The sequence below is a fragment of the Pelodiscus sinensis genome, chromosome 1, assembly GCF_052426305.1.
Source record: "Pelodiscus sinensis isolate ZL-2025 chromosome 1, ASM5242630v1, whole genome shotgun sequence".
NCBI lineage: Eukaryota > Metazoa > Chordata > Testudines > Trionychidae > Pelodiscus > Pelodiscus sinensis.
In genome coordinates this window covers 13,993,090-14,016,906 of record NC_143052.1, presented here as the reverse complement: position 1 = coordinate 14,016,906, position 23,817 = coordinate 13,993,090, and the positions used below count along the sequence as shown (strand labels likewise).

At 42.6% G+C, this 23,817-nt stretch overlaps 1 protein-coding gene across 17 annotated transcripts in view; it reads right to left on the bottom strand.

Annotated features, from left to right (window-relative positions):
- Positions 1 to 23,817, bottom strand: part of CELF2 (CUGBP Elav-like family member 2) — a 495,286-nt gene that overhangs the window by 80,545 nt on the left and 390,924 nt on the right. For all 17 annotated transcript variants that reach the window (XM_025188438.3, XM_075908547.2, XM_075908455.2 and 14 more), the window contains one exon: positions 4,967 to 5,015. In XM_025188438.3, the coding sequence (XP_025044223.1) occupies positions 4,967 to 5,015 (49 nt within the window). The remainder of the gene's footprint in view (positions 1 to 4,966; positions 5,016 to 23,817) is intronic.

Below are 23,817 nucleotides of genomic sequence, written 5' to 3'. Positions count from 1 at the left end.
CCTTACAGATTTTGTCTGTGTAGCCAGCAGTTTCACACTTTGACCAGCAGAGGCTGCTGTGCCACATGTGTTGGCTGCAGTATGTGCCCAGCTGAGCCCCATAACTGGTGAGCACAGAGGGCAGGGCCATAACTGGGGGCTGGAGCAAGTGAGGAGGAGGCAAATATGATTTCTCCCCCTGGGACCAAGCCTCCTTCCTACACTCTTGGCAGCAGTGGCCTTACCTCACACTGTTGTGCTAGAAGATGGAGAGTTAATGGAGATGAGAGCGCAGAGAAAGCCCCAACCCATGCAGGTAAGAGACAAGAATCCGCTCTGGAAGCCAGTGGAGAGCATAAGAGGGGTTTTCAATCTTCTATACAAAGGAGGTCAGCTTCATTATCCCTATTTTATAGACAGGGAAACTGAAGCATGGAAAGGGGGAACTGATTTGCCTTTGGTCACTCAGCAAACCAGCGGTAGCACCAGGTAGAACCAGGTTTTCCGAGGGCCAGATCAGTGCCCAAACCAGTAGGCAACACTGCCTCCCATTTCTCAGGTTTCAGTTTCATCCTGTCATTGCCACCCACCCACATTTTGGGTGGGCAGGAACAGTTCAATAATCAGAAGTCAGACCATAAAGCATAATTTAAAAAAAAATATTTATTTATATCACTTTTTGGGGGGTGGGGAGGTGGTTCTGATGCGTGGATTTTGTTTTAAATGCTGCTTTTTGGCTTTGCACTATTTTGACAGTGTAAAACAGATGCAAGCCGATATAATCAGACAGTTAACAGATATATGGCTGCTTTGCATGGCCGGAACAGGACAAAGCAGCTAGAGTGTACCAGTGAATCAAGCCCTATAAAAGTGTATATTGGACCAATCCTGATGTTGTATCTACCTGGGTGGAGCCCATGAGCAGCCCCAGTGAACTCACTGAATTGACCAATAAAGGCTTTAATGTCTGATTTTTACACTTCACTCAATTTACTTGGACAGTGAAATCTGATGGATCCTTTTCACTTCTCTGGTCCCACGCCATCATTTCTATTATAGATGCTCACATGTTAAAATCATGGGCTGTTTTGGGGATCACAGCACTACAGAACAATGCTTACACAACAATTACAAATATAATGAAAAATGCTGATGGTTTGATAAACTTTTCTCATTCCTCCTTGAAGCTACAATTCTGCTGTAAATATATATGGCAATGTCCTCTGAAATTAGTGACATTATAATCTCTAAATATATCCAGAACACAATTTCCTTCTCAGAATAAGTTGCCCTCTGTTTTAAGCCAATCAAGTAAGGGTTAATTATTTAAATAGAATATTTTTCCCCAGAAGGGAGGGAAAAATATTTTTTTTATCCTTATTTGTACGCCAGCGAAAAACCTTAGCATACAATCTGTCAAAGTCACACCTGTATCTGGAACTGCCTGAATTAATTAACAACTTTTCTATGTGTTAGTGCTGACATATGGCATTTAATTACTGCTTCCAAATCTGCAAGTTTCGCCACTTAGGATTCTGAAAACCATTTCTTCATCCTTTCAGTGCATCAGCCAGTAAGTCCAGGATAATGCCTCATGGTTCCCTTTTGTTTTTCTTGGTTTCTCCAAAGTGTTGGCATTTTAGAAATACAGGGGTATGCTGTCCTCAGAACATCTGCCTGAGGACCATCATGAATGTTAATGGAAGGCACGTTCATCAGCCACCAAAGCACTTAAGTATGTGCTTAACTTCAAACATGTTAATAAGTTCCATTGACTACTAAAGCTCAAGCAAGTGTCTGAATGTTTTCATGGATTAGAGCAAAGCACCCAAATATTTAAAAGAGGGTGACTGATACTGGTGCAAGCTATCAAGGGAAATGGCGGATTTTCCATCTTATAAGAACATAAGAACAGCCATACTGGGTCAGACCAAAGGTCCATCTAGCCCAGTATCCTGTCTGCCGACAGTGGCCAACACCAGGTGCCCCAGAGAGGGTGGACCGAAGACAATGATCAAGTGATTTGTCTCCTGCCATCCCTCTCCAGCCTCTGACAAACAGGCCAAGGACACCATTTTATCCCCTGGCTAATAGCCTCTTAAGATCTTCACCTTTAGACTGGTCACCTCTTGCTCTTGGGCTCAATATTGAGTGATATACAGAAGAGCAGACTAGAAGATACAATGGCCTCTTCTGGCCTCTAATTCTATATGTTTATGAGCTCCGTATACTGTATACTTCATCTTCGGGAAGGAAGAACTTTTTTTGAGTTTTGAGTCTAGACTGGTCAGACCAGCTCATCCAGCTCAATAGGATTGCCAACACTGTCACTCAGCAAATGCTGAGTCTTAGAAAGCCTGTAACATTTGCTGGGGAACATCAGGTCTCATATCAAACATCATTGGGTCTCATCAGCCCTACCCGTATACTCAAGAGAACTGCCTCTCTGCGCTTATTATTGTTTTTTGGTATCTATTTACAAGCTACGTGGAACTTTTGGTCAACAGAAGCCTCCAAGCTCTTTGAATGTTTAGCAGTTCTGGTTATGAGTAAAACCAGCGGGACCATTCAGTTCTGATGCATCGTTTCTATGGTGAGAGTTCAAAGGGTTTCAATCAAGGTTCCCTCTAAGCATGTCTTGTCCTAGAACAAGGCTAAAGCACATTGGCACATCAGTCTTGTTTTAGGTGGACTTGTCCCTATGGGCTGGGAGAGACTCGCAGCTCCGTCCTCAGCAGGAAGCTGCTGATGTCACTGAGGGAAAAGTGCCCCTCCCCCAGCCAGGCAGCTCTGTGGGCGGGGCTTATTAAGCAGCTGCCTGGCTGTGCTATGGAGAAGCTTAGAGGGAACCTTGGTTTCAAGCATTCCCCACAAATGCTAAAACACTACTCATCACAAAGACCAACCTGCCTCAGCTAGCTCTTGATCTCTTCCCCAGACTTGTCTCTCCTTCTTCGGACCCTTTTTCATGTGCCCTGCTGATGTTGGCACCAACACAAACCCTTCTTCTGTTGCTCGCTCAGTGGCCAACAGATAACAGCTGTTCATCTGCATTGCACCAGTCTAGCTGTGAAACCTCTAGCTCACCTCCCACTCTCTGGCTCTCATCCCATTTCCTGTATCTCTGAGGTGTTATGCTACACTGATCACCATAGCAGTAGCTTTCCTCTCCGGCTTCAAAGACAGAGTCTTCTCCACATTCTAAATGTGCATATGAAAATGAGACATCATTTGCTTTTCTCCAGAAGATTAATCTGAAGGAGGCAACTCCGCCTCCTTCCTTTCCTTTGTTCAATCTGGACTTCTGTGCCTTCTCCCAAAATCTGGAAAACTTTTGAAGGGGAAAAAAGGAACTTTGATGTATTCAGTGCTGGTGAAAGGTGCAGGAGAATGCTTTGGAAAGCAAGGCTTTTATGCACAGTATAGATTCAGGAACTGCAAAATTCCCTATAGTGACTTGGCAACATGCTTCAGTCTTGTTCTAGATGGACATGTCTTAGAGATGGGGGGCAGTCCATTTTTGTCAATTGTTTATTACACTTGTATTTTGATCATGAGATTTTAGAGTGAAATTTACCCTATGTCGAAGGGCTCGTGTGGGACTTATGCTGGACTTAATTAGTCCATAGGGTCTTGCGCAACACCCATGCAGAATAGAAAAATCGTCCACTGAGAGCATGATAAATACAGGGAGTGGAAGTCAGTGAGAAAACTCCCAGTTATTTCAATGAGGCTAGGATTTTGTCCAGTCTCAATGCTCTCAGACTATTTGGCCTTTCTGCTAAGCATCCAAACAAGAGTGATGTCTTTGTGCCTAGTAATGAGTGCTTTTTTGGTTTATGTTCGGTGAGCAACTCTCCAACAGAAGAGTGAGTTCTTCATACCATTTCACAAAGGGGTCAGCCCAATTCCAGTGGGCACCTGGGCAGCTTCTAAAGCTGTCCGTAGATACGGAGAGAAACACAGTGCAAAGTTTTAATTTCCTTCTAAACTTCACAGTCTGTGGAGAAAGCTAAAAATGGGATGCACGACAATTAGCAAAACCTTGCGGAGAGATTTAGAGCCCAATCATAATTTACATTTGCAGATATGTAGATCTCTAAGTGCATGGCTTCTGCCCTGATTACTAATTAATGAGGTGCAGAGATGTCTGTTGGAAGGCACCAGCTGTGATTATGTCAGCCTTTTGGGGAAAAGAAGTCTTGTAGTTTAAGAAGGAAGGCGATTTCTTCAACCTATATTTTAGTAAATTATAGGAATGACTCAAGGGGGAAAAGACATATAGATTTTTTGAAAACAAAACACACAGTAAGGAAGCCTAGATTGTCTAATGCCGGATCTGACATATTTTATACATTTAGCATGCTGTATATTTTGCGTGTCCTATACATGCCTAAGCCAATAAGCTATATTTTGGATGGATATTAGTGTCATAAAATGTATTTGAGAGAGGTCTATGTAAAACAAAAGTCAATATCGGTCTCATAATTAAGAGGAAAACATTCAGTTTGATTCTAAATCAAGTCAGGATTCAAAGAAGTATCCTTATTCAGGAAAGGAATTTAAAGACATGCTTAACTTAAAGAATATATCTACGTCCAATTCAGACATGCTTAAATGCTTTCTGGAATATGGAAACTTCTCTTTTCACTCCCATGTTATTTTAATCTCAGACTGTTATCAGCATCAGATGTTACTGATTGCTAAGAAACTACCAGTGCTTTAGCAGGAGATCAACAAAACAAATACATAAGGCAGAGAGGAAAGAACATTTCTCTAGGAACATTTCCTCCTTTCTTTAAACTGAAGATAAATGGGAGTTCAGAGCAGGTCAACATTTTTTCAGACCTGTTAGCTATAGGGACACTTCCTTAAAGGATTTTCACTATATTAAGAGCAAAGCAAAAGCCATACTTTGCATTTGTTTTTTAAATGTAAAGAGATATACAGGCTCATATTTTAAGTAGGAAATAGAATAACCACTTACCATTGGACTTTTCGCTATCTGCGGGTTTCATCTGAATGGGATGATGCATCTAAAATATAAATGAAAAGACAGTAAAGCAGGTTAGACCGTCACAAAGTCAAGCATTTTATTTTTATTGGCACTGCCGAGTTTAGCTGCTCTGGGGGCTAAAACGATACACAATCAATATTAAACAGGCTGGCAAGTCAGAAAGATATAAATTTCAAATAATACCATAATATTGGCTTTTAAACTAAAGTAAACTGTTAAAGGAATATTTTATAACAGGCAAGCTTAAACCCCCCAAATGTATTGGTCCCACAGGACTCATATAAAGTTTAATTTGTTGTATTTAGTTTCAGAAGACTCCTCAAGTTACATCCCTTGCTGGTTTATGGTATGCATCATTTCTTTTTTACCACCTTATAACTTTTCTTTTCTTGAGTTTGTTAACAACCAGCAGAACTGAGAGCAAACTCTACAATAATCGAAGAGCTCCCAGGTAGTAACAGAAACCTACCTGATTTGTTTGGTTTAACAAATGAACTTTGGTCTGCATTTAAGAAGTGTGTCACAACAACTCCTCCAGTACCAAAGGGGAAAAGATCCGTGTGTCCCCATCTTTGCTGCTTGCTTAGCGACTGGCCTGCTCTTCAAAACATTGCAAAAGCGAAGAGGAGTCCTGTGGCACCTTATAGACTAACTGAAGTGTAGGAGCATAAGCTTTCATGGGCAAAGACCCACTTCGTCAGATGCATGCATGCTTATGCTCCTATACTTCAGTTAGTCTATAAGGTGCCACAGGACTCCTCGCTGCTTTTGCAGATTCAGACTAACACGGCTACCCCTCTGATACTTCAAAACATTGTACTCACTCATTCACCAAGCTGCAAGCCACCTTAGGATTGGCTACAATTCTGGCCCCATCAAAACTCCTAATGCACTTTTCTTTTTCCACCAGTTTCATAAGGTAACTGTGAAGCAATAAGCAAACTCCTGTGTGGAGCCTTATATTACAATTAACATGCTGTGCTGCACACGAGGGACTTTTGAAATGGGCAGACTGGGAAAATGGGATGCTGCATCTTTCATTCCCTGGGCAGCTACGAGACTTTTGACCTGAAAATGCTTTACAAACTGGTGCCTTTTCTTTTGAGGCTTTTTTTTTTTAAACTTTCCCCCAAGTTTACACCACATACTCATTTTTTGCACTTGACATCTATTAAGAGGATATCTCTGATGAGCTTCCAGGGCAATTTCAGTGTAAATCCTACTCTGCACCAGGGGTCATTTTGTATTGCTGCTCTAAAGCCTTAGACACTGATCCTGCAAATTTTTCAGTGGGGAAAGACACCTGAAGTCACATAGTGCCCCACTGAAGACTCACTCAGAGCTCATTGCAGGATCAGGACCCATGGGCTTTTCTGCAATGATTCCTCCACTTTCCAAACAGGCATGTTAAACACTCTGTGCTATTACAAAACTCCACGAATGCAACGTGCTGTCTGAAACTGTCAAGTGCTACTCCAGCTTTATTTAAAAAAAAAAAAAGATGCCAAATATGGAATTGGAAAAAGCAACAGTTAAGCCGAAGAGAGGAACCACACAGTCACGCCAAATGTGTGTGGAGCCCAAGAGAAAGAGAAAATGACTCACATGTGTTGGTTTCTGGTGGTGGTGTTTAGTTTTCAGTCCTGCGCTAGCTGGATTCCTTGGCAAGGAGAGACCATTACTGTGAATCTTCCATAGAATCTGCTTAAAGTTCAGAATGTCCCCTGGCCCCACAAATCAATACGTTCCTTGCAATACTTGCAAAACCTCTTCTGTTTCATTCCTTACAACGCACTAAGGAACAGGCAGAGCCACATGGTGCACGTAATCCCTGGGATGTGTAAAATACTTTTATTTTAACGATCCTGTTTTCTTTGATTCATTTGTTTTCCAACCAGGCTCTAACCGCCCAGTGTCTGTCTGCCATCTCCCTGATTTTCACCTAATTTTTAGAGAAGGAGAATGTCTCTCTCTTTTACCCGATGTTTAATTGTCACCTTGACATCAGCTATATTAAGGGAGATTTAGGTTCGATATTAGGAAAAAGCTTTCTAACTACAAGGATGGTGAAGCCCTGTATCAAGAGAGTATCCTTAATCCTGCCTTAATGAAGGAGGGGGTGGAGTAGATGACTTTGGGAGGCCCTTTTCTATCTTGCATGTCTGTGTGCACTGCAGGGGAATTTAAGTTCATGGGAATGTAGGAAAGTGCATCACCCCCATCAATGGAAAAACTAAAAAAAAAAAAAAAAAGGGGCATAGCTCACTAAAATGACCATTTGAAAGTTGAAGTCATCAATGAGCTAAAGGAATTGTTTTAGGGTGGTGCAAGAGGGTGTCACTCGGCACAACGAGCAAAGGAAAATATAGGCTGTTCCAGAGATATTGTCTGGCATTAAGGTCAATTGGGCTGTTTGAAAGTCTCCTAAGGGAAGTGCTGGAATTAGCATTGCTTGGGTTATGATTGAAAACACGCAGTCATGGAAACCCAACCCCCCCCCCCCCAGTTATACTAAATGGGGAATCAAACTATCATTCCTGTGTATACGCTTCGTTTAATACTACACTAGCTAAGATTGATCTAGACGAGAACTGGTCCCAGCTGTAATTTCTGTACATTTATGGTTCTAAAATGAAGACTCTTTTTTCACCTTAGAGGTCAACTCTGGATTAAGCTCATAAGGAAAATATTCTTTGTAGTAGCTACCACCAAAAAGTCATCATCATCTGCCACTTTATCACCAACATTTTTTTTCCCAGGGACCCTGGAACTATGGGTGGCCTTATTACCCTCTGCCTTAGCAAAAGAAGTACTTGCTGCAGCTCCACTATGTGATGGTTCCCTGTCACCCAGGCCTATTACAATTTTCTCTAAAGTTCTGCCGGCTTTTACCATATCTTGCTTGCACCCTAGTTCTTGAACATCCTGGAAACACATTTCTCACCAATGTCCAGCTCCTGTTACTGAACCCTTAAAAATGACCAAGTCTGCTGTCTCCAAAGCAACAGCATGTAGAGCCTGGCAAGGACACAAATTTCTATCTGCACATGCGGACTGCCGCAGATAGAAAGTGGTATCCACAAAACTGCAGGGCTCTATTCCTGAGAATCACAGAAGCCAAATGAGAAGAACATGGTGCTGACATTCCCAGGCAGCTCCTCCTGGCCAGGAAGCTGTAGTGCTCCTAGCCTCGTCTCCTATCTGGGGTTGTACCTTCACTGAGGATGAGGCTAGAGGGTGGAACAGCCACATGGCTGAGAGGAGCAGCAGGCATGAGGCGGTGGCAACTGGGAGCTGTAGCATCATATTTTTCTCCTTTGGCCTCTGAAGTTCTCAGGCACAGAGCCCTGAAGTTCTGCGGATACCGATATCTATCTGCGGCTATCCAGCTATCTGTCCGAGGACAGAAATTTGTATCCACACAGGGCTCTGGCAGTACATACGTCAGCCTGTTGACGAAGCTAAGGAATCACACCAAGAGGTTTTATGGTAAAACACAGAGATAAAGAACAGAGATGCTAGACAAAGAGAACAGAAACCAATACAGTTAAAAATAAAACAAAACAGATAATTCTAGTCTGGTAGAAGTAGGTTAACCCTAACAAATTAATCTTTTCTCCCAGAGCCTTTTCCCTAAAACCTATTCTGAAGAGTTTGCTGATACTCGGTTTGAAGAAGAGCCCTGTCTGGCTCGAAAGCTTGTCTCTCTCACCAACAGAAGCTTGTCCCATAAAAGAGAGCACCACACCCACTTTCTAACTTTCATCATAGCCCCTAATTCCCACTGAGTTGCTGTTATGCCATTAGTGTGTCCTTTTTACAAAGAAATTAACAGTGCTACTCATGGCTCAGCCCTGACTGTGGTTCACACCTAACTTCCAAATTTCTCAATCAAAATGGTAGGCCGGAGTCTCTCCTTAAATCAGGAGTAATGTCATTGTACTCAATAGAGTTACATTAGGGCCAGACAGCAGGAAATGAGAATCAGCCTTGTGAGAATAACTTGGAGGGCATCTGGAGGAAGGTGGGTACAAAATATGAAACCAGGACATTTGGAAAGAAAAATGTGGTTAAATGAGTTACCCTGTCAGTTTCCTTACTTGAGTGCGCTCATGTTGAAGCTTGCTTAACCCTGGCCATCACCAATTGATACGTGAGCAACCTTTAACACTAGATTCAATAAAACATGCCATTTATAACCTGAAATGGGTTTTACAGAGTCACTGGTTCGCATCTCATTTTGAAACTCATTGCTGACCTCTAGAGACAGCTGCCGTGACAATACATATTATAAGCTCTCTATCTATAAAATATTTAAAAGTGTGGGGAGGGGATATAGGGGAGGAGTGAATCTGGAAGAGGTGTGCAGTGAATAAGAAAATTAAAGGAGATGGAGACAAGGGCTAAATAGGTACTTTCCCTTCCCTCTACAATGAGCCAAAGGGAAAATAATCAGAGCATTTTATATCTTGCTTGTATAACTGTAGGCTATAAAGTAATAAAATAGCTGTGCTTTCCCAGGTCCTCCAAAAGATTACAGATGATATAAACCTGTTTCAAATTAGATGCCACCCACTAGAATCATGTCATCTACTGAAATGAAGGATTTCATGTCTTATCAGAAAGCAGTTATTGTAGATATACATCAGAAAGCCACACTCTTATGTATCTCCAGGTGAGTGATTTCTCAGTATGTCATGCTTTCATAACTAAAAACAGTGGAGCCATTTCTCTGTGGCTTGAAGGAAGCATTGCTTGTAAAAGGTGCAGTATTTATGGGATGATGTTGTAGTTAATAAATAGAGAAGAATAAAAGTTACACAGGTAAAAAACAATCTACACATCAACACCATACTGGCTACAGGTCAGATCCCATAGCAAAGGGAAACAGTTGATATTTTCTATCAGCAAGGTCTTTTTGCTTGTAGAATGGCATTGCAAGAAACTAAGTAGAAGCCCGAAGTCTTGAGGGCTTTGAAGCCAGGCTGGAGAAAATACGGTAACATAGAACCATACTGCATTGTCAAGGTTCTCCATAGCTCTGCTGGTGTGCATGATGCTGTACAAACAGCAGCGGATATAGGGCAGGGTGAGCGGGGCGGCGGCCCTGGGCTTCAATAGGCCCCGTGTACGTGCTATTATCTGTTGGCTGTGGCTGTGGTGCATGAGCAAAATTGTGCTGCCCTGAGCCCCGCAGAATTCTCATCTGCCCCTGTGTACAAACCATACCGAGCTGCTCTGTAGTACTTTACAGAGGAAGCAAGCACCATTATCTCTATTTTTCTGATGAGGAAACTCAGGCTCAGAGAGCCAGCAGCGGAGCCAGAAACAGATCCCGAGCTTCCTGTCCCGTGCACTACTCACTAAGCCACACAAGGTCACAGGGCAAAGTTGCATGAAAACTAGGACTCCAGTCTGACAAACAGATACTAACGGGGAGCCACATGGGAACAGGAACAACTGCTCGCAACATGTGCAATCCTACTTAAGTCGATCGGAATGTGACCGTTGGCTTTTCTGGGAGCAGGAGCAGGCCCCAAGTCATGGCCTACACATTACAGGTGACTAATTAGGTGCTTTTCATCCTTTTCTTCTGAGCAGGTACAACCATATGTAAATACAATTGTGCTGGAAAAACACTCTCAGAGGTACAACTCCTTTCTCGCTTTCAAGCCTCAAAGTCATCTTTTCAACGGTAATAACGCTACCTATTTACATTCTTGTCAAAATCATGTGACATCTGTAAGGGGGAAAACAAGCAGGGTAACAGTCTATTTCTGGCAAAAATTTTGCAAGGAAATTAGATTAACCTGGGTGGAATTCTATCTGGGAATTTGGAGTTTGTCGTGGTGATTAAGTCATCATTCCTGTCAGACTACTTTAATCAGCTGTCAAATACCATTCCACAGCCCCATCTGTAACTTGGTGCCCTAGTTATTCAGTCTATGTTACCTTCTGTATACAAAACAAATACCAAACAAGGAGGTGTGCACAGTTTAGCATTTAGAAGAGTCATTAGCGGTGATTATTATTGTGTGTTTTCACATTGCACAACAACATAAGCTTACAGCTTGTGTTATTTATTCAAATAATATTAAAAAACAGGTGTAATCAGAGAATTCTCAGCAGCTACTGGTATGGGAAGCTTAACCCTTTCTTCAATATTAGCACAGCTAGGGTGGGATATTCTAAAATCATTAGGGATTTGGGTGCCCATTTCTCATTAACTTGGATGGGAACCGTGTATCCAAACTTTTAAAGCTGCTTTAATCCATTAATCTCAGACTTAATTTCTACATATACTACTTCCCCAGTGCCTTATCAATCCACCTGTCCTGCAGAAAGGAGGCTTTTTGAGAGCCTAGTATCAGTCAGTGGAATTCACCCTAAAAGGCAACATCATCCCCTCTCATGGCTGGAGACAGGGCTGCCAAGTTGACCCTCAGAAGTGTGGAACTCCCACGCATCTCCGAGGAATCTGTGAATGCTTAGCATTCCTGAGCAGTCAGGCCTAGTACATACAGTACCCTAAACAATGGTCATTATGTTATATAATTCATTAAAAAAAACTCCTATGGGATTATTTATCCCAGCCAACTGCTTTAATTTCCATGCTTGATGATGGGGATCAGCCACTTTTCAACCTGTCTTGGTTGTTTCTGATGCAGAAGAAAACCAAGGACCAAGTAACCCTCTGTGTCTACATGGACCATCCTTTGCCTTCAACCAGTTCAATATTTTATGGAACCCCTACACCTTTGGGTGAAGGGAGGAGTTTCCATCAGAGTTCAGTATACTCTGACTCCAAGCAAGGGGCTTAGAAGAGCATGTTCTAACTCTTTGGCTCTTATTATTGCTTACTCCCCAGCCCTCAAATCTTTTCAAAATCTCCAAATCATCAGTATCCCTCATTTCTCTGGTGCTCTTCATCCTGTTCTTCTTGCTTCACAGCCTCTATTATTACCTCTTCTCCTCTGGGCTCATCTGGCCCCCTTCCCCGCTGTGGTTTGTGTTTTACCATGTCCTCTCTTCAGCTCACCCCTTGCATCTCCGTCTTCTGCAAATTACCTCTCCAAAAAATATGTTGCAGCTGTTTGGATGATGAGGCCAAACGTTCTGGGGAAGCTTCAGAGAACTCCCCTAAGAGGTTAGCAGAATCACAATGTGTAAGTGGTTCCAGGGTTAAAGAGGAATTCAGATACCTCCACACACCCTGTGTTCACCAAGTCTGCCTACTGGGGAGACTTTCTGGGAAGGAGGTGGAAAAAGGGACCATGGAAGATGCAGGGGGAGCAGAGAATGATCAGATACTAGGATTCTTGTTATTTATAGAGACTCCTTCCCCTGCAGAGCTTCAACTACATCAACAATTTCCTAACCACGCAAGGAGTGGAACAAAAAGCGACAGGATTTGACAGTGACAGTTTGCATACATCTTGTGATTTCTTTCCTTTCTGGGTCAAGCCCTTAGTTGGCATAAATCAGTGTAATTCTACTGAAGTCATCAGTGATTTACATTAGTGAGGATCCAGCCATGTCTATTTATAAAGGAGGCCGGGGGAGGGAGCCAAGCCCTAAAAGGACAGCAAAATAATGTTCTTATGGGAGGACTCAGGTAAACAGTTCTCTTGGGAGAAGTGGAATAAGGAGTATTGAGGCTAGGGACAATATTCCAGGCCATGGCAGATAAACGGAAGCAACAGAAAGAGAAGGGGGAAATATGGGTGTGTCTAGACTACATGGTTTTGTCGACAAAAGTGGACTTTTGTCAACAAAACTATAGCTGCGTCTACACTGCCGCTGAATTCTGTCAACATAAAGACAACAGAACTCAGCTGTTTTGTCAACGGCTGTAAACCTCATTCTACAAGGAATAATGTAGACAGGGCTGCCAAGTTGACCCTCAGAAGTGTGGAACTCCCACGCATCTCTGAGGAATCTGTGAATGCTCAGCATTCCTGAGCAGTCAGGCCTAGTACATACAGTGCCCTAAACAATGGTCATTATGTTATCTAATTCATTAAACAAAAAAAACTCCGATGGGATTATTTAGTCCCAGCCAACTGCTTTAATTTCCATGCTTGATGGTGGGGATCAGCCACTTTTCAACCTGTCTTGGTTGTTTCTGATGCAGAAGAAAACCAAGGACCAAGTAACCCTCTGTGTCTACATGGATCATCCTTTGCCTTCAACCAGTTCAATATTTTATGGGACCCTTACACCTTTGGCTTGCTTTGTTGACAGAACTGGATGTTGTCTAGACACTCTTTGTGACAGAAGCTTTGTCGACAGTATCTGACGACAAAACTTCTGTTGACAAAAGCCTGTAGTCTAGACGTACCCTATAAGTGCAAGTGAATTGCCTAGGGAACATATTTCAATTTTTCTTTAATTAACTTGTGTTGTTAATTAGACTAGAAATCCAAAGAAAGTCAGAAATAAAACTGCCCTTGCTACCTTTTAGGATATCCCTTCCCAGCATGTGGAGTAATGGAAAAATTCTCCCCTTCTCCTCTCCGAGAAATTAATCGGACCTAGAGTGTGAAGAGAGCTTCCATTTTCCAGATTATTGTTAGTTATATAATATTTGTAGGACCAGCCATTACTTGCTAGGAGCTTTCCAAATACACAAGGATAGTCCCTGATCAGAAGAGCTAACCATCAGATTTTCATATCAATTCAGTGGTGACCCATATTTTGCTTGCCTTTGCCAGTCACCAGTTGTCTGAGCCTGCAGCAACTTTCTGACTAGGGGCATTTTCCTATTTAATACAATTGTATGTTTTGCACTGAATTAATTTGGCAATATGATGCCAATATTATGGCTGTGACTCAAGCACAACAGGGTCTACCGAGATGTTCCTGCAGGAGAAGGAAGCAAATGTTGACACCCAACCAAGATGTTATCAGTAAAACACTGCCTTTAATGCAGTGGGTATTCATGTAAAATTGATTATTAGCACTCTGAATATATAATGAATTTGTAAGCAGTAGCATATTCTCTATGTTAACTGGATAACCAGCTAAAAAAGGGCAGTTTCAAACTTCACTGAAGTCAGTGGAAAGACTCATATTGGAATTAGTGGATTTTCCGGATTAGAGATTGGACGGAATCTCTAATGGTTTAATGGTTGGACGCAGGAGTCTTGATTCCCAGCATTGGTTTGTTTAGGTAAGTCACTTTTCCTGCACTTCATACATCTGTAAAAGGAGTCTAATATGTGGCTACCATCCTGTGTTGCAGGCTCAATCAATTAATATTTGTAATGTGTTCATAAGCAATATGAAATGCAAAGAAAAATATTCTTAATGATAGGGGAGATTGAAGACAGTTTCAGTCTTCCAGTCACAAGTCCATAAACCAGGCTCTCTGTTCTGGGTCTGTATAAGTGTCTCCAAGGTCTACAACAGAGGGTTCCTAGACGTTACTGCCAAATGAATCAATAAAAGCATTAATAAATCCATATATGTGAACAGGGTTGGTGCGCAACAAATATTGTCCACATCATAATGCATAACATCATTATGTTCCATTAAGAACACAGGAACAAGCAAAGAGCTCATTTCAACAAGTTGTTTCTTTTATACAAGAACATTGACATTGTTGAAATTCAATGGCTTTTGGAGGCTTTCCAAGTCACTCGTTTGTAGCACACTGTATTCCATTTTTTGCTAATGCAAGTTAAATTGAACATTAACTTCAGCCACATGCAATAATGCTACGCTTTAAAATAAATGCATGCCAAATTGAAATATATATTGAATGGTAAATACCATATGTCTCCCCAAACGATAGCTTGCATATCTTTTGGTAAATATTCGAGACATCTTATTAAGTGACTTGTAATCTACCTTTGATAAAAACTGGGAAGGGGCAACAGGGGGTGGATTCCTTGTTGATGACCTGTTCTGCTCATTCCCTTTGGGACACCTGACATTGGCCACTGCTAGAAGACAGAATTCTTGGCTAGATGAACCTTTGGCCTGGCCAGGTATGGCTGTTCTTATATTACAGTAGTTCCCAACCTGTGGTCCGCGCACCTCTGGTGGTCTGTGATGGTACTGCAGAGGGTCCAGGGAAAGTTTAAAAAAAAGGACTGGGCCCACCGAGGTGGGCCTGATCCTTACTTTTCTTTTCTTTTTCTTTCCTTACATTTCCTTTTCTTTTTTTCTCCCCCAGGGAGTGGAGGGTCTGTGAAATTTTAATAGACTGAAAAGGGGTCTGTATGCTCAAAAAGGTTGGGAACCACTGTTATATTACATGCACAGGCACGGATTTAAACTAACTAAATTAACAACTTAATTTACAAATTAACAATCAGTATACTCAGCTGACCACTGATGTAAGGAGTAGTTTGGTCAAATCATCTGCAGACCTGGCTTGAAATTTGTATTACTGCCCACATTTGGCCGTTCTTATGGTCATCGTTATGAATTAGCAGTAAGCTGTAGCTTTAAAAATTATAACTTCACACCCTCCTGCCCCAACTCTGATGGTGTTAGAAATGACATCTTCATTTTATAAGATACAAAGTTACATTCCCATGCATTTCATTCCCTCACTCCCTTGCACCCACCCATGTTGCTGTGACTTTGGGACTTATGAGAGTGAGAGAATAGTACCTCCTCCCTTCCTTACGTTTGCTCTGACATTTTCCCTTCATAATCAGATGCAAACAAAAATGATTAACTATCTTTTCGTCAGAGAAATGAGCCTTTACAAAACCCATTCAATCCTAAAAATAACATCAAGTGGGATTCTACGTCTTGTTCAGAATAATGCCTGGGGCTACTTTGTATTATCCGTGCTTAAAAAACAAACCCATTAAAACATCTGAGCCATACACCAGATATGGTTTTAACAGTGATATTTATTCATTTTGTCTGTGGCAGCAATAACTTTTGTTGACATTTTGCCAATTGAAGTTTGCACTCCAATATTTTCTTCCTTTGTCACACTGCTGTGGCACCATCCATCCAAAGATCATACAACGCTTCGCTAATGATCGACCGAGCACCACAATTTCCTTCAAGGTATGGTATATAATTATCCAACACTTCTGAAGAAAATGAAAATGAAGCATACTGAGGCAATGCCTATAGTAATACAATGAGTCACTGCCGAAGCCTGGATTAGAACCCAGAGCACCATTGCTCTGCTCAGCTGGGGTACTTATACATGGTCCCTATCACTTGAGTATATAAATCCCTCACCACCTTCCAAATAAATAGAAATACACACACACACACACACACACACACACACACCCCTGTTGGAGGTAATCTGAATTTACAATTGCTGGACATGGGTCTCTCAGCCCAGGGCTGTCCCTAACCATATGCGAAACACAGCTGAATAGGGCACCACAAAACGTGGGGCACCAAATTGACCCAAATTTCATGGTGCCCTAGGCAGCCACCTGCTGCGTACGGGCTCCAGCCGCCCCCATCCCTATCCCCTGGCTGCCTGCCCCCAGCTCGGTTCTGGCTCAGCTGCCGTCTGCCCCATCTCCTGGTCACCCTGGGCTTCCAGGGCTCAGCACCCAGCCTCTGTTCACCAGGTGGTAGCGAATGGCCCTCACGGGCTGGAGGACTCGGAGCAGGCAGCAGCCATGCAGCAGGCAGCTGGAGAAACACAGCGCTTTCCCCTTAAAACTGCCACTTCTCTCTGGCTGGCTGTGCAGCTGTGTCTGCTACTCTGGAGTAGGGATGTAATAGTGTAGCCAATTAACCAATTAACCGATAAGCAAAAGTGTAAAGGTTAATGCTATAGACTACACACATTCCCACCCCCCCACCTGCCAGTAAATTTTTTAGCAGGCTGGCCAGCAGCCCAGCTCAGTTTTGGCTTGCGCTGGGTCCAGGACCTACCCTGCTGTGGCTCTGCACTAGACATGTATTAGGAGCCAAGCAGGCAGGCAGCTGGGTTCCGTTCTGGCTTGGGCAGGAGCTCAGCCTTTCCCCTGAACAGGAACAGCTGCCACCCTGTGCTGCTGCCTCTGTATCAGAGGCAGCAGCACAGGGCAACAGGCAGCCAGTCTGCGAGAGGAGCTGGTTTTAAACTGTCTCCCATTTTGGACCAGCTCCTGCCTGGCACCCCACACTGTGGCCTCTGATACAGAACTAGCAGCATGGAGTAGCAGGGGGCTCCTTGGGGGTGGGGCCAGAGCACACTGGCTTCCAGCCCCTCCCCTGGGGACTATAGAATAGTTGACTAACCGATAAGAATTCATGAGGTTAATCGACTCTTCAATTAACTGATATTTAACATCCTCCTCTGGAGTCCTCTGGCCCACACCTCCCTTCCAGTCATGCTCCAGCATGTCAAGTCTCCCAGACCAGACATCACTGCAGTCCTTACTAAACCTGCTAAATCGTCACCACAGTCATTACTAGACCTGCTAACTGTCCAGAGCGTCAATCTTCCCATAAGAATAGACAAGGCTTAAGTCTTACTGTATGCCACTCAGGCACTTTGAAACTGTACTCTGCAACTCGCTACTCCAGGCTACTCTCTGTACCAGTTTGTGGATTCATTCCATTTTCTCTTCACTAGCTAGTTTGCATCCCTTTCCCATAAGGATACTAGCACAACGTGAGGAGAAATGTCTGCAAGAAAAGAAAAATACTGAACTTCACTGGAATCTGGAGAAGAAGAATTAAAATGACTGCATGGTTGCAGTTGCCTGCATGTGTAACACTGATAGGCAGAATCGAAACGGGGAGCTCAGGAGCTTAGTGCGTGTTCCTCTACAGCTTGAGCTAAAAGCCAGCTGGCTCTCATCTAGAGCTGTAGAGGAAACTCATTCTTTCTCTCTGTAAGCGGTCTAAGTGCCACTACTTGGGTCAGCACACCACACCCAGTAGGTTTGCGGGTCACACATGCACACTGCATTCTCCATATGTGCCACTTTCAAATGTGTACACAACCGCATGAGGAAAAGCACAACTCACAAGTTCAGCTAGGAAACTTAGGCCCTAACAACATGCCCTGCATTTTTATTCCCAAACTACGAGCAGCCTTTCAGTCTTTGTCTTGCATTCAAATCAATGGCAAGCCTGATGTTTTCAATTAAGTATTTTTTTTCATAATCGGCGTTCAAGAGCACCCTGTTCTGGTATGGAAAACAGGGATGGAGCAAGGCAAAACAGGACCCCCAGACATGATATGACATAAGAACATAAGAATGGCCATACTGGGTCAGACCGATGGTCCATCTAACTCAGTATCCTGTCTGCCCACAGTGGCCAATACCAGATACCCCAGAGGGAAGGAACACAACAGGTGATTCTCACGTGATCCCTCTCCTATCACCCATTTCCAGACAAACAGAGGCTAGGGACACCATTCCTACCTATCCTGGCTAATAGCCATTGATGGACCTAACCTCCATGAATCTATCTAGCTCTTTTTGAAATCCTGTTAAAGTCCTAGTCTTCACCATGTCCTTTGGCATAGGAGTTCTACGGGTTGACTGTTCGCTGAATGAAGGAAAACTTCCTTTTGTTTGTTTTAAACCTGCTGCCTATTAATTTCATTTGGTGGCCCCTGCCTCTTATATTGTGTGACTAAGGAAATAACTTTTCCTTATTCACTTTTCCCACATTAGCCATGATTTTATAGACCTTTATCATAGCCCCCCTTAGTCTCCCCTTTTCTAAGATGAAAAGTCCAAGTCTTTTTAATCTCTCTTCCTATGGGACCCACTCCAAACCCCTAATCATTTTCGTTGCCTAAAAAGGGCCCACTCATAACTCATGACAAAGGACCCATCATAATTCCACTCCTGTAGCCCTCCAAATGGATTCCCCATATCCTCTTTAAAGTGTCATTACTTATTTCAGGAGCACAGCATATTTTTGAGTGAGTGGGGCAGATCTACTTCTCTTTTCTCCTCCCACATTGTAGAGTCCTCTGCTAGGCAGGTGTTGCTGGAGGGGGAAGAGGACTGAACAGTGGCTCTTGGTGTTAACACCTCCTGGAGATGCCCAGGACAGTTCACCCTTCTCAGCTCTCTGTCGATTCAGGGTGATGACCCCAACCTTGAGGACACTGGGGGTCATGTTTTCAACTTTTTTTTTGCTGGCTAAAACCTTATTCTTCCCTTGCTTCTTAAAAGGCAGCGAAGATTCCAATCTTATCAGGTGACTGCGGGAGTTGAGGCTCTACGTACAGTCTTCCAGTGCCTACGCTTTAATCTGGCCCCGGGGGAAAGAAAACCTCTCTTTTTCATGCTTGGAGTCTACGAAACAACTACATTTAATTTTACCATTTTACCAAAGAGAATTCATTGTCAAGCTAGGAATAACCGTGAGAAATTTTAGCCCAAATGAAAGCTTTTTATTAACACCCCACTCCCACCCTCAGAAAATAGTGTCTTCTATAATGAAAGTGTCTGCTCAGTGAGGACTAAGAACATTCCTACTGTGACACACAGAGGCCTATTGTGTGGGAGCTTCATTTGTCCATATCATTTTGTTTTGCATTTCTCTGCATTAGCACCTTTGTAACCAGCACTTTGGGAAATCATGAGGTGATTACTGAAGTGCGACATGGCCTGTACTTCAAGGTGCATCACTGCAAAGACCAAACTAACACTTTAAACGGAACGACAGGTGGCAAAAATGTGAAACGCAGCAACATTTTAGTAGGACAAGAAACTCTACCTCTGAGCTTGCCTTTTTCAGTGACAACAGCCCAGATCCAGTTGACTTCTCTATGTCTCTGGGGCACAGCCATCTTCAATCAGTCCTTCTGTTTTGCACTACAGGGTTTCTTTTAAATGTTCAGTCATCTTCCTAGCAAACCTTCTGCCTGATTTGCTGTGCAGAATGAAAGGTCACCTTGGACCATTGCCTCACTTAGTCTTCTGTCAGAAAGTGAAATCTATTTGACTCAAAACTAAAATTCTAACTTGTTTTATAATTATGTGTATATATTTGAAAACATGTCTATTGGAAGTACTTAATATTTGCATTACACTACAACAGTGAGAACATCTCATATTTAAAGAACATGGTCATGATAAACCTAAAATAGGGGGAAAATAAAATGTCTATTGAAATGCTTCCTTTCAAATTAGAAAGGAGGGCACGGAAGTTTGCAGAAAGTCTTAGCAGCTTTGATGTGGACCTTCTGCACTTCTCAGAAAAGACAAGGAAGAGCTTTGAGCCAGAAATGCATTTCTGTATTCACAGTTCTGATATCTCCAGTGCAAATCAGTCAACCTTTCTCCCCATCGCCAAATGAATACTGAGTCTCCTCCAGGTTTTAGAGACAGTCTTACATGTGCTCCTAACTACTTTGCAATATGCAAGATTATAAAACAATTTCAAGGACTAGTCACAGTTTTTAGCTGAAAGAGGTTTGGAATGAGTAACATGCCAGGGTTCCAAGTCTTCAGACTGGCATATCCTGATAAACACAGCCAGAAGTCATGGCTAATAGTTCCTATATTCATGCCAATAGGGCTGCGTCTAGACTGGCAAGTTTTTCCGCAAAAGCAAATGCTTTTGCGGGAAAACTTGCCAGCTGTCTACACTGGCCGCTTGAATTTCCGCAAGAACACTGACGATCTCATGTAAGATCATCAGTGTTCTTGCGGAAATACTAGGCTGCTCCCTTTCGGGCAAAAGCCCTATTGCGCAAATGCTTTTGCGCAAGAGGGCCAGTGTAGACAACATGGTATTGTTTTGCGGAAAAAAGCCCCGATCGCGAAAATGGCGATCAGGGCTTTTTTGCGCAAAACCGCGTCCAGATTGGCACGGAGGCTTTTCCAAAAAAAGTGCTTTTGCGTAAAAGCATCCGTCCAATCTAGACGCTCTTTTCCGCAAATGCTTTTAACGGAAAAACTTTTCCATTAAAAGCATTTGCGGAAAATCATGCCAGTCTAGACGTAGCCTAGCTGTTTACCAAGATGTCACCTGAGGCTTTCTGAGCAATAGGGCTGAGCTATCAACAGCACCTTTCCTTGTAACATGGATTACAAAATAGGGTCTCTACTATTGACTCTACTTGGAAGTGGTTCAGATATGAGTGTGATGCGTGACAGTAGAAAACTGACAATCAATTTATCAATAGAAAGATAGACGAGGGTTGATTAGGCAGATTTGTATCATTAAACTGTTTTCATTAACCAACAGTGCATATTGCATTTGAAAATCTGACTAATAGACAATCAACAGCAACTCCCTAGCAAGGAACTGTAGATAACTTATTTATGGATTTATCTGTCAGCACAGGAGTTACCAAAGGTTCCCTACAATTTTCTCTCATTCTTGCCTGAGGTTAAAACAGAATGGGGACAAATCCTCATTTGGTATAGATGGGCCCAGCTCCACTGAAGCCAGTTGGATTATCCCAGTTTCTACCAAACTCAGGATCTTATCCCTCGATTCATCCCAACTACCCTATGAGCGTAAGTGTTACTAATTCTCTTTAACTATCTAATACTGTATCAAAATAAAAGTTGTCAATGTTAGTACAATGCTCCACAAAGGTAAAACATTCTTAAATTACAAATATAACCCATGATCCTGCATATAATTCACTCTGTAGGTATATCAAGTTACAAACAGCAACAACAAAAACATCTACATTCAGTAGTCAAAAAGCCACATAACCTTCTGTTTAGTAAACCCATCCCCCTACTTCCTTAATGCTTCTCTATATCTAATGCATCTTACCAGTTATTTCTTGGTAGCAGGGAATGTGCATTTTACATCCATAACATTCTCTGCTCTACTAAAGCGTGCTCTCCAGTCACTCTCTGAAAATAGCACCCTTCAAAAATATCCAATAGGCAATAATAGCAAGAAATATAGAAATCAGTCTTGGGGTTTTTTTGGTTATTCTTTTAATAAGTTCCAGCTGTGAGTGATATTTAAAGAAACTTGTGATTAACTGGTTATTACACGGAAACGTGATTCTAGAAACATCTTTGCATATTCCGTCTAATAATATTTTATTGGTAAAGGGGGAACTAACAATGTGTCATCAAAATTAACTTACTCGCCGCCTTTAATCGATGTACAAAGCCTTACTTATTCCTTATACAAGAAAACTCCTTTACATGTCACTAGAAGCTTTGCAGGGTTCTCTGTATTGTGTTTTATGGGTTAGATTGGGGTGAGCAAAAGGGCCTCTGTGGGCTGGATCCGGCCCGCCAAGCAGGTTAATCTGGCCTGTGGAGGCCCTGTCTCTCCCCCATCCCCAGTCCAATTAGGGGGAAGTGCACCAAGTTTCCTCCACCCTGCCAGGAATGTGCAGTGCTTAGAAGTGCCATGCGCTACTGGCAGGGCAGGAGGAGACTTCACGTGCTCCCCCACCCCCAAGCGCTGATGGGCCTGGTGGAGATGGGAGAGCACACAAAGTCTCCTTACACTGCCAGGGACATAGGGGGCTAGGAGGAACCTCAGGGATGGTGGGGCAAGGGGGGGACAAAGACTTAATGTGCTTCCCCCACCCCCAGATCAATCATGGTCTATGGATGGGGAAGTATGAGGCCCTGCCCCTTCTGGGAGCACAGAGCTGCTCCCCCACCTTGCCCTGAGGCCCGTGGCGGCTATTGGCCCTGCTACACAGGTCAAGGGATGCTTTGCAAAAGGGACGTAAAGCTTAATGGCATGGGAGGCTATTCCCAGTATAAGATTTATCCATAAAACCAACATAAGGATTCAGCCATTTTTCACCCTCCCTGAAGCTAGGTGTCATCTTACTGGCTACATTCCTGCTGTCCAGGGTTAGTCACCTCAGGGATGCTGAGACTTACATCAGTCCTCCATCTGATGGAGTGGGTCTTTGCCCACGAAAGCTTCTGCTCTAATAAATGTTAGTCTATAAGGTGCCACAGGAATTCTTGTTATCAATCCACCAGCAGCTGAATGAAAACACTGCCAAAGACTGGTATGGTCCACAGCCATGACCCCCCTTTTATCTAGCCACCCCCTCTTTTGTTTGATGGACTGTCAGGGAGGATGAGTAGCATAAGAGTTTCTTTGTCAGCTCTACGCTATCGTGTATTCCCCTTTACATTGGTCTTCAGGGGATAGCTAAGTTAGTCTGTTACAGAAAAAAACAACAAATAGTCTGGTAGCACTTTATAGTCTAACAAACCTCTCTGGGCCAATTACATTTAGGGCCAACAATACACCAGTAGTACCATGCAAAGGGGTTGTACCACATGAGCAGGCTTAATATCTTCACACCTGCAGCATGCATACCAACCCTGCCAAAAGAAACTCTGATCATGTCACGGAGGAATTATTAATATAAACAAAGCATTGAAACACATTGTCACTTTACAGTGGTTCTTAATTTCTCTTTCTTTGCCAACAATATTTATTTTTGCATCTGCAGTAAGTGAGGATTGTGCATAGAAATAACAATAACAATTTATTATCACAGGAATTGGAGGTGAGAAAAATCTATTAGGTCATCTAAACTGTCTTCAAGCCAGTGCAAGATTATTCCCTACAATAGGATTTCTAAAATTTTTCCTCCAAGAATTTAGATTTAATCTCATTTCCTTTGAAAGGCTGAACAGATCCCATGTTACCTGATAATCACTCTAAATTTTCTTTCATATAGTTTTATCCATATTTTATAATTTTATCCTCCCCTCTACATATTATCACAAACAATTCCTGTCCTCCTTTTGCTCCTGTACAAATAAAGACATTATCTGTGGATGCTGGAGATTTTGTCCCTGAGAACAGCATTTTACCACTTTGTTTTTAATAGAGTCTTGGAAATAAACATACCATACAATATCCCAGCACATTTTACTCTGAGATATTGTCATGATTTGGTCACAAAATAA